This window comes from Equus quagga, chromosome 16, assembly GCF_021613505.1.
Source record: "Equus quagga isolate Etosha38 chromosome 16, UCLA_HA_Equagga_1.0, whole genome shotgun sequence".
Classification (NCBI taxonomy): Eukaryota; Metazoa; Chordata; class Mammalia; order Perissodactyla; family Equidae; genus Equus; species Equus quagga.
The window spans coordinates 41,978,897-41,990,976 of record NC_060282.1 but is presented as its reverse complement, the minus strand read 5'-3'; the positions used below and the strand labels follow the sequence as shown (position 1 = coordinate 41,990,976).

The window sequence follows — 12,080 nt, the reverse complement described above, 5'->3', positions numbered from 1 at the left end:
TCCTGTGGAACAGGTGAACTAATATGCTTATATAAAAAAGTGCTCTGGACAGTATAAAGTACTTCACACATAAAATGTTTTACATGCACATGAACATGTATATGCTTTTCTTTCTGTGAGTGCAGATCTGCGTCACGAAAAGGGTGATCGATGACTAGTATTTTGGTACTGAGGAAAAAAGATTTGCGAATATAAACATTTACCTGTGCATATATACGCAGATGGCATGTTTTTTCTTTTCTTGTAGCTGTGCAGCAGGTAGGAACAGGGTTTGACGGATTTTGGCATTCTCATGGAGCAATATTATGTGATAGGACCCTCAAGCTATAGAAATAGGCCATTTTTTTCTCTACCTATATTCCATCTGGAACAAGACTCTTCTGTGCTGGAACTTAATCAAACTACATATAAAAAATACTATATAAAAGAAAATCTTGATGAAATATTTACTCTTTGGAAGTAAACCAGAATGTACTATCTTAAACACCATTTTTAAAATCAGAAGACACCTGTTAGTAAACACTGATACATATTTCCTGAGACAAAATGGAAAAATAGCAGCAGAATACAGGATTCCTGCTGCTGAAATGTAACACAAGGAGAAGGCAGCACTATCAGACGAGAAAGACACACAAATAATCACAAACTAGTGTACCTATAGTATCTACGTGTCTTTTGCACCATCAGCATACTTTAATGTATTATTCCATTTAATCCTCATGATGTCTCCATGAAGTATGTTTAGTTTTTATGGGAGAGAAAACTGAGGTTTTAGAAGATAATACTCCTTCTCTCAAGGCTTCACAGCTTGTAAGCAGTGGAGGGAAAGAGTTGAACTCAGGCATTCTGTCATCAGAGCCCTATCTCTTCATGCCCTGGAGGGTTATCATTTGCTTCTTTATCACTTACTCTACTGGCCAGTGTTTTATCTTCTTTTTTTGTATTTAGTATATAGCACAGGGCCTAGGACATGGTGGGCATTCAAAGATATTATAGAAAGAAAGGAAAAAAGAACTTCAAATAGAATGAGAAAATGAATCTGTAGTATGTGAATTAAGTGGGGACATGCATTAGAAAGGAAGGTCATTCCAGACAGGAAATAAGTATAAAAATACTCAGAGGCAGAAAAATACAAGTGGAAAGTAGAGGATAATGTGTTCTAGTGGAAGTGGAGTATCTGACTCAGGCTTTAATTGGAGGTGAAGGGACTAAAAAGAGAAGAGAAAGAACACAATTTGGTAAAGCAAATGAGTTTAGAGTTAATGTGAGAGAAATGGCAACTCTCATTTTCCCACTGAACAGAAAAGAGGTGCTCAAAATAATACGTTAGGGATATTATCCTTAATGCTATATGTGGGTGAAGCTAGAGAAGATGGAAGTGGACAGTAACTCGGTAACTGTTGCTGTAATTCACTGGTGACTTCAGAGAAGCCTGGATTTGAAATGGAGTGGTCTGGAAATGCCTGAGATGAGTCCCACTGAGTTGACACAGGTAAGTCAGGATTGATAGCAATCAGACAATATTCTCTTCTAAGGGCATTTTATGTCTCTAATTCTTTGAATAGACAGTCCTCAACACATGATGATTCGAGTGCTATCAATTCTCATTTACAGCCCTTACAGCAGGCAGCATCCCAGTGGACTTCTATTAGCCTGTCTGCTGCCTGGTGTTCTGGTACAGGCTTCCCCAAACTCCCCATTTCCCTTTGGTCCTACAGCCCTTCTTTTTAGGCTTGCTAGGATCTAGGCCAGCACCATACAACCCTCCAACGGTGTCTTTTTAGATCCCACTTCTATTATTCAATATAACAGTTATCCCTCCTGAAATGTGGTCAACATGCAATCATATATCTCAGTCTTTTTTCTTAAAAAATTAACAAAAAATTTTAAAAAAAGTGTTTCATAATTAACTATAGACAAAAATATAATAATCTAGGTAAGTAGGCCTCTGCAAAAATAGAACCAAAAGTATTAATACAATAGAAAGATTTGCTTAAAACCAATTTGTTTCCCCGTATTATGACAACGATAATGGAACATGCTAGGAGTAGGAGGCTGATACGGACTGGGGGTAGGTGGTACTATGACCATGAGAATGCCCTGAAACAGGTACTGAGTGAGACAGTAAGTGTCAGAAGGGGTAGAGAAGAGACAAAGAAAGGAGGGTTTTTGCTTTTTAAAAATGTAATATCAAACGACTGTGCTAAGAACTTTTTGGGTACTGCAGACCAGCAGCTTCTCATGCTGACTGGTTGGCCAAGTTGGTGTGGGTAACACATCATATAGCTGCATGGCCACATGGCTTCACCTGTCTTATCCACTGGCTTCCACTGCTGGGAAGGAAAAAATGGCAATGCAGACGCTCACTCTCCTGGTGTCCTGTGGAAACCAAGCTTGGACTGGAGTGATCCAGGCACTTCAAGTTAGGCTTGAAAAGGAGTCAACACAATGAACAACACACACTCAGTGTCACAGCTTTCAATAGCTACTGCCCAAGAATAACAAACATTTCAGTAAAGTGTTCTTAAATTGGCTAATAAAATATACCTCTCATTATGAAACAGACTGATGTCAATATGATAAGAACTACATTTTAACAATAGGGTATCAATTTGGAAAAACCTAATAAGAAAGTAGAATCTATTTCCGACATCCTACCTCTGGGAAGTATTTGTCCCAATCCCACGTGGAGCAGCACTTCCACCAAGGTACACTGGGCTGCAACTAGACATGTTCAACACATGGGAGAAAAAGAAAATTACAACAAAAAAGAAACTTGAGAAGTTAATTTGGCCTCATTGACTCTATATTCTTGAAATCAAATTGCATATTTTCCTGAGCAAGCCAACTATTTCAAAGAAGAGGTATTTATTCCAGGATCACTGTTTTCTTGGATATAACCTGTATATTCAGGAACACTCAAGGAGTTAAAATGAGTCACAGAAAAATGTGTTTGCCAAATAACGTATGGAACAAAGTAAATACTGAAGAATATAACAGAACATTAATTTTGAGAAACTGTTCACACTTTTTTTCATAGCAGAAAATTATTTACAACAGCAATAATCTCCCACTGAAGTTCCTTTACACTAAGGGGTCACAGACCATAAGAACACTGAAGATATTGCTATTGGTCTTTCTCCTGAAAGCCGACCAGTACTTCGTTGTTCAGTGTCACTATTGCTTAGATGCTAACAAAACCTATCAGACTATGCTCATAGTGTTTGCTCACCAGTGTGTATAACTCACCAAAGCAATCTCAGCTTACCTTTTACCAAGGCCTGGAACGGAAGCTCTGACAGATGTGTTACCTGAAGATTTAGATTTTAATTTCTGTTAAAAAAACAAACAATAAAAGGCCAAGGGTAACTTAGAGAATTTAACATGAAAACCAGCATTCTTTATGACAAGAAAACCTTTTAAATGACAAATAAAAATTTTGTATTATTTCAAAGTTTCTGAAATAAAAATAATGATCAAAACCTTTGAAAGGCAAGAGTAGACCTCCCTGAGGAATGTGCAAATTACTCTGCTAACTTTTAGTCTAGGAAATTGATATACTGCTATTATTAGCATGCTAAGATTTACAGTCACTTTATAACTCTTCAGTTAATACTAGAGTTCATGATTTAATATGAAGGACCTACTATTTAAAACTTCATCCCAGAAAAATTCAATTGAGGAGGAAAAAATTCCTCAGACTCATTTTTAAAGGCTGTGAATGGTAATCACCTGAACTAAAAATAAACTAACCAAACTCCTGGGTAACTTCAGGAATATTAATTTTGATCAAATGGCATGGTATCAACCAAGAGACATTCAAGGAAAACGTAGAGCTACCTAGTCACAACCATACAGTAGTTCCTATATGGTTACACATCATCATCATTAGCAAGCATTTATTAAGTGTTAACTGGTATATGGTACCAAACAATATAAACCAACCAGTCACTCGGACCACCGCCAAGGAGAGGAAGTGAGTTGGAGAAAAGGCAACTTAAACTATGCAGAGACATGCCTTCATTTTACCTAGTAGGTGAGGAAATTTAACAGAGGCAAAAATACTTCGTTTTACTATTTCTCTTAACTCTTTGGTGCGTGTCTGAAAAATAACACGCATGAGGCTCTTTTTGTTTTGGGGAACGTGTTTCGTGTACCATCCAGGCTCACACTTCTGACTCAAAGCTGGCACACTGACATTTCTTGTTTCTGGGCTTTATTGTGTGGGTCTCGGAGCAGTTCAGAGACACAGAATGGGCGGGTGAGCAATGGGGAAGGAACAGCACTCTCAGGAGCATGATCAACCTCCAGGGACAAGGCAGGCATGGACCGGCCATTCACAGACACCTCTTTCCTTCATCACATCAATGTTTTACATAGACCTGCTCTCGTCCAGAAGTTTATTTGGTTGCTTTCTCCCCTGCAACCTGGAAAACTGGATATAATAACTAAAAAAAATGGAGCACACAGAAGAAGGGCATAAAGTTTATTTTTTCATGATTTTAAGAGCTACTTTTATTTCATATTATATACCTCACAGCAAACCAGAGAAGTATTTCCTTCTGAAATGCCTTGAACTGAAGAGATAGTGCCTCACATACAGATATGCAGCCTGTAGTACTTAATAAACAATGAACTGCTCAGATGATCAATGAATAATAACATCATGCAGTTTTTTCCCTACTATTAATTACATTAGCATTGCTATTCGGCATTTATGATGCATTCTGTTTGCAGAGTATTCAACACCATTGCTATTGTGTTGACATGTGAATCAACCAGGCCATCAGCTTATTAATTTACCTCACATGAATTGAAATGTTAAACTTAGATTAACACAGATCTTATGATCCATACTGATCATTTGATTTTCAGTCTGGTTAACAAAAATGTAAGTGTCCTATATCCATATCCTTAACTTTACAATTGCCGAATCATTTTCAGTCCACTGTCTTGCTTTAATCTTCTCTACCTTTAAACAAAAACCTCTTTCATAATATATCTATTTTTTAGATTTTTTTCTTTGTGGTCCTTGTAATTTAGACTTCCATTTTGTCTCTTTCTTTTAAATCTAAGAAATATATTTTGCACTCACCAAACTGGTAAAAATTAAAGTATATAAATTTTCATACACTGCTGGTCAGAAGAATATAAATGACATAGTCACTTTGGAAAACACTTTGGCAACAGGTAGAAAAGTTGAAGATGAGCATACTTTATGACCTAGCAATTCCTCTCCTAGGGTTTATACAGCCTAGAGAAACTCTCATACAGGGATAAAAGAAGACATGTAAAGATACCTGATGAAGCACTGTTTGTAAGAGCAAACAACTAGGCATAAACTAAATGTCCATCACCAGGGAAGTGCATAAACAAACGGAGGCAGAGTTACACAATGGACTATTATACATCAGTTAAAATTGTTTATAGTTATATACATATGTAATAAAAGTATGGATGGAAAGGATAGTGGTTACTTCTTGGAAGGAAGGCAGTAGAGTAGGATTTGGAGAATTCTTAACTATCAAATCCTAAACTATATCTACAATTTTTATTTCTTTAAAAAAAATCCCGAGAAGCAAACATGGCAAAACGTTCAGATATGTTCAGTATGGGTGATAAATATGTAGATGCCTGTTACTTTATGAGCTTTTTATAAAGATGATATAGATACATAAACATTTAAAAAATTAAAACATTAACAGTTTACTCATTGGCTCATAGGATAACAGCAACGGCCTTGCATCTGAGATGCTAAGCATATTCCTATAATGAAAGCTGTTTGTTTTCAGTCTTTTAGAAAAGTGTTTTAGAGTCTCCATATAAATACAAACAGCTTCATCTGTGAGTTGACTTATGCTCTAACAGCTTTTCTAATTTCTCATTCTTGCTGAGAAATCAACAGAAAAACAGATATTGAGAGTTTCTAATATTTTATTTCTTCTGTAACTCTAAGTGGAATAATTTCTTTAAATAATTTAATTTCTCAGAATTCAAAGGACTTTAGATATTTGTGCATTCTAGATGCTGTCACACTATTTTATACGTCTTGAAATAATAAAAGAATTATTGTACATTTATAATACTTGACTTACAAAGGATTTTCTGTCAAAGTTGGGCTCTTCAAATATTTCATTAATAAGACTGTCAAGATCATCTTCTTTCTTACATGTTTCTGTTGATCTGAAAAAAAAGCAGCTTAAGATTACGTGCAGACAAAGTCAGTCAGTATGAGAAGAATTTTATTTAAATAAGGTCCATTATGAGAGTTAAGGACATTATGTGATATTAATTCATTTTTTTCCTACTATGGGCATAGCCTATAGTAGTGAGACATGGTGAGACAAAGCAGTTTCTCAGGTACCAATTTACATACGTACTTTTACATGCTTAAAATAAGACATTTAAAGCTATACATTATAGTCACAAGAAAACTGGGCATGCACTTTTCTAAATTACATCAACCACTTACTTAAAGAATACAAAATATGTATAAGTAGAACCTGAGAATTACAAACAAACAATTTTAACGAGTCTAATTTTTTCCCTAAGGGTTATATTTTAAGTCAGATAATCATATCTCTTTACTGAGGAGCCAAAGGTTATATAATCTAATGACCAATAAAAAAGAGCCATATCTGCTTGACCAAATATCTCAATTACTTCTTTACCTTCTGCAGATAAAGCCATCACACGATTATTGATACAAACTGTTACGGCATGGAACTTCTATTTAGTAGTAACATTTACTGAATTCTTACTATACAGATGAAGAAACAGTGACTGAGAGATTCAGAAACTCACCCAAGGTCATACAAATAGCAGGAAGAGAGGCTTGGAATTCAACCTAGGTCAGCCTGTACACCTAACACTAAACAAGATGAACTCTCTTTAGAATTTATATGTTACAGATGCTGTACATCAACTTCATAACTTCACTGGACCATTAAGTTACTTGTTTTAGAAGATAGGTTTTTTAGACAAACTCTCTAATTTTAGAAATGTATTTACTCTGAAAATTCCTAATATCAGGAATAGAGTCCCTCTTCATTACTGTGTGGAGTAAGACAATTAACCTGATGTAAGAAAATCCAGAGACTGTTGCGTAATACTGAATGTCTGAGTCCATTTATCTCCATGCTTTGCCTAGTCCAGTTGTTCCCTCTCTAAATTTTATCCTTAATGTCTTCCACTCTATGCTGGCTTCTTCCCTTGACTTACAAGTATGCTCAAGGTTTCCCTCTTCAAAGAAACACTCCAAAAAGCCACTCTCTCTTACTCATTACTGAAGAGTAGTCAATATCCACTATTTCTACTTCCTTACAACCAGACTGGATTTAGCATCAGTTAGTGACCTAGATGAAGGTTTTTCAACCTTGGAACTACTGACCTTTTAGGCCAGATAATTCTTTGGGGGGTGTGTGTGTGGCAAGGGCTGTGTGCATTCTAGGATGTTTTATAGCATCCCTGACTTCTACCCACTAGATGCCAGTAGCAAATTCTTCCCCAGTTGTGATAATCAAAAATGTCAAGAGATTGCCAAATCCCCTCAAGTGGGAAAATCATTACTGGTTGAGAATTATTGACCCAGTTTAAATTATTTAACCTCTCTAAACCTCAGATATTTTATCTGAAAAATGAGATCTAGACAATTATTTAAAACTTCTTCCAGGTATAATATTCTATCTCTGGCCTCTATGTCCCTCAACTATATTGAAACTCTTCTTTCAAAGGTCACAGCTGCCCAAATCACTACACTGAATGGCCTTTCTCAGTTCAATCCTCTTTAGTCTTTCAGGAGTATCTGACACTGTTGGGTACCGATTCCTTCAATTTCTTTTATGACAGCAGGTTGCTAACGCATCCTCTTGAAATTCTCTCTTCCTGTGGTTTTCATGATATACCACATGGGTTCTCCTGTGGTATATCATGGAGTTCTCCTTTCTCCTTTCTCATGGAATTTCACAATTTCAAGAATCAGATGCATTCAAACTTTACCAGCCTAATCAGTACTCTTTGGGATCTAAACTGTCAGTTCCAAACAGACATAAGATTCTGGTCTGTTACTAGATCACACAATTTCATGATGCCTACACTTGTCTATGCTTTGCTATAGAAATGGAAAAAAAAATGCCATAATTTCACTGAGACTCATACAAATTTTAAAGGACAGTGTAATACTTTCTTTTTTGGTCTTTTGATGCTATAATACAATAACCTTAATCAAAGATTAATAAGCATTCATTGGTTCCCTCCCTAACTTTGCTTCTTCCATTCTAATTTTGACTAAAGATATAGTTTCTGTGAAATCCAAAAGGTATACAGACAAAAGATATATAAACACTTGAAACTCACAATTAAATGTGAAAGGTATATATAAAAGCTTAAAGCTAGATCTACAACGTCCTTGCAGACTTGGAAATATGACCTCAGGCAAGTAACTATTTTTCTAAGTCTTGGGTTTCGTCAGGGTAATGGGGCAATAACAGTATTTACCTCATGAGGTTGCAGAGATTAAATGAAATAACACACATAAAGCACTTAGCATATAGAAAGGACTCAATAAATGTTGGTTATTATTATAGCTATTATCTAGGAGGTTACGATATCTGTAAATATTCCCACCCGTATCATCCTGAATCACATTATTCCTACCGCAGTTCTACTAAACCCACATCAGTTTTTTTTTAAACTAATATATTTCTCTTTATCATTTTGAACACTTCAACAAATTGCATGTGTTCTGACCACTTATATTAGCAGTTGTTCCTGGTATCCAGTTGTAGCATGATCATTTATTTTATTATTTGCAGAGCTATCACTTTAATGGACAATTTCAGTATTTTAACTCTTACAAGAAAAAGAGATACAAGCTATATGGCTATACAATAAGCAGGTGGTCTCCTAGGAACAAATTCATAACATAAATAGTTCCTAACTTTTAAATATCAATTTTAGCTCAAGGCAAAATTTTAATCTTTGACATTATATACTAGATAGGGACTGTATTTAGTATTAGGTTTAGGACCTCTGTTGCTGTTTTTTGCATAATTTACCTTTACAACTACATTGCCAAATGAAAAGTTTTAACATGTGAACGACAACAGCACTGGTTTGCTACAACTTTTATAAATGTATTACTAGAAAATCTGATGTAGTAAGACAGGATGGGGTGCTAGCAGCATTATAGGTGGACTTTAGTAGTACAATAACAGGATACAGAGAGAGGCATAAAAGGACCTGTGCCTGGAGAGGATCCATCTTAGCAGCCCCCTCCATTTTGAGCAGCCTGCTCCAAGACATCCTACTCTTTGCACATTAGTTTTCCTAAGATGAACAGGCTCTGGAAGGCTCTTTGATAAATTTTCTCCATCCCCCAAGGAAACAAATAAAAATAACAAAAGAAATTGGAAGGCAACATTGCTGTGGGATAAGGATGGTGGATGTGCTGGGAATGAGTATATAAGGACGCCTAGCATATGAGACAATAATATACAAACTATTAAGTGATATTTGCATAAACTTTCAGTCAAATGAGCGTTAGCCCATTCAAATTAGTCACTTTAGTTGCCCCTATATTTATTGTTTAGAATGCTGCCCAGTAATCAACTTATTTTTAGAACTTCTGTTTCTGAACTTTAGAATCTTTTCAATGTTTTTATCTTCTGCGGGTGAATTTTTACAAACAAATGTCATTAGAGGTAAGTCTGGTAAACTGAGTAGTAATGGAGTTGGGTAATACTTCTGGGAAATCACACACATGCACACCAAAACAAAATGAAACAAAACCCCCAGATGCAGCCATAAATTAACAAGAATGACTTTCTTGCTTTGATCCAAAGCTGCCTCTGTGTAATTCCACAAGCACTTCCAACAGATTCCAGGAAGAGTTACTGCAGAGGCTCCCAAGTCATCACTATGAAGGACTATACTCATCCTGATGCAAAAATTTTGTTCTTTTGGGATTGAGTGGACGATGAAACCAAGAAGGAAGTCTTATTAATTTAAGACTACACGGAAGAAAAATGACAAATTTCAAAGGTAGTTTTTCGGATCAGAAACTAAAAGACTCAAGAAACCTCCTCAAATTTCAATTTGGATGCCAGAGATCCCCTGGGATCTTGACCTGGAGACCATGGGGAGAAGGAAAGTGGCTGGACTAATATAGTCAGTGTTTGCTAATAATTAACCTTTTTATCATAAATCTAATCTCATCCAATTCTCTTAGCTAATAAAAAAGAATCAGCTAATGATGACAGAATAGCATGGAATCGTTTTCTCCAACAATTGGCCTAAGGATTACTCTGCCTGGGGAATGGGGTCTGAGGCAATACAATGGGGTTCTCTGTGCGGACACCTCACAGAGGGAATGAGACCTGCTCAGGTAGACGGAGGCCCGGGTCAGAGCAGCCCCTTCGAGGCTCAGAAGAGGACGCCTAAGCCGCACCCCCTCCCCCCATCAGAACCCCTGGGCTCTGTCAGGGCGAGGCCCCGGGCTCTCAGAGGCGGGGCACCGGCGGGGCCAGCTCTCCCCGGCTTGCGGGGGGCGGAGTGGGGCCTTGGTAAGAGATGCCAGGATCCTAGTGGGCAGGAACATGTGATGTGCCCTGCCCCGCGGGCGGGGAATTGAGGGTCTGGGCCCGGACAGGGAGAGGAAATGGAGATCGTAGGCGGGGGAACGTTCCTTTGGGTCCCGGGGCGGGGGAGAGGCATTAGGGCCCAGAGCAGGCTATCCCAGAGCAGCCCACCCCTCCCGCCCGTTAACCTGAGAGTCTCTTTCGCCTCGGCTCGGTTCCGGTCATTGCTGAGGATGCCGCCGCCGCTGCAGCCTTTGGGCAGCTCGACCATGCCCAGTCTCAGTGGGTCTGGTCTGCAAAACTTGGACTCGACCTCATCCAACAGCTCTTCCAGGTCTTTCGCCATCTTGAATCGTCACGTCGCGGCTGGGCTGGGAGGTTACCAGGAGCAACGCAAGGACCCGCAGCGCGCGCCCTCGCATTCGTCGCCCCTGCGCATGCGCGCGCTGTCCGGAGGCTGCCCCAGGAGCCCGCGGGATCTTGGCGCTGTCGCTCTCGCGCAAGACCACCGGTGGGTCCGCGAGGGTGGGTGGCAGAACTGTCCCCGTGGACCGGAGGTCGGAGGTGTCCTTTCTTGCGCGACCTCGCGACGCTTTGTTCTTCGTTCTAGGTTGTCTGGCGTGTTTTGTCCTATCTCCCCCTCCTGGCCCTAGTTGTAACCACAGTCACAAGACTCGCTAGCTCCCTCATCCACTCTTCTTCCGGCCCCACTGGGGTCCGCGTTGTATTCCAAAGCTTTATAAATTCCTTAAATAACCTGCAAAGAACTTAAGGAGACCCTTCCAAAACGAAAACAAATGTGAGTACTGTAGCAAAACTGTAGCTTTCCGTAGTCGGCAGGATTCGAACCTGCGCGGGGAGACCCCAATGGATTTCTAGTCCATCGCCTTAACCACTCGGCCACGACTACTCCTGCTGTTAGTTTTGGCAGCAAAATCTATGTAGAGTCTACACTTAAGTGTCTACTACAGTAACACGTATGTTTGGATCGGGAGAAAAACATTACAAAGTTATTGTCATGAGAGAGTATTTGAATGCTATGGCGCTAATAATTTTAGGTTTTTGAAGGACTCAGAGCATATCCCGTCAAACCCTTTTTTTCCCATCAGGAAAAACTGAGTTCTCGTCAAAACTCTAAAGTTAATCAGAAAACAGGAGAGAGGGAGGGAAGCGAGGAACTACTGTACACCTACTTGTACAGTGATGGAGCCACTTCCAGGAGGGAACCTGGAATGTTGGGGAGGCTGACCAGCCTCTGGGCTTCCTTGCCTGGTTTCCAGCTCCACCTCTCCACCTCTCTCTTGGACAGATGGCTCCCGAGACTTTTTTCACTCACTAGGAACTAAAATCCGATTACTCATCGATTTAAATTCACTGTGCAGGGTCAGACTGTCCCACCGTGCCATAAAAGCGCTACTTTGAAAAGTGTAATGCGTGATGCAAATGGAAGGTATTATCATGAAATAGTATTCCTATAAATGCTATGCATGGTGAAACCTGAAC

General features: G+C 38.8%; 1 protein-coding gene and 1 non-coding gene across 3 annotated transcripts in view; both read right to left on the bottom strand.

Annotated features, from left to right (window-relative positions):
- CFAP418 (cilia and flagella associated protein 418) overlaps positions 1–11,125 on the bottom strand; it is a 30,205-nt gene extending 19,080 nt beyond the window's left edge. The window contains exons 1-4 of one of the 2 annotated variants that reach the window (XM_046642486.1): positions 10,766–11,125; positions 6,096–6,183; positions 3,269–3,333; positions 2,659–2,724 (exon numbers count right to left, since the gene is read on the bottom strand). In XM_046642486.1, coding sequence (XP_046498442.1) covers positions 2,659–2,724; positions 3,269–3,333; positions 6,096–6,183; positions 10,766–10,923 — 377 coding nt within the window. In that variant the 5' untranslated portion in view covers positions 10,924–11,125. The remainder of the gene's footprint in view (positions 1–2,658; positions 2,725–3,268; positions 3,334–6,095; positions 6,184–10,765) is intronic. The other variant, XM_046642487.1, reaches the window with a different exon arrangement.
- Positions 11,126–11,405: 280 nt separating this feature from the next.
- On the bottom strand, positions 11,406–11,487 carry TRNAS-AGA (transfer RNA serine (anticodon AGA)). The gene has a single exon. It is a non-coding gene; the product is annotated as a tRNA-Ser (tRNA).
- Positions 11,488–12,080: the final 593 nt, after the last annotated feature.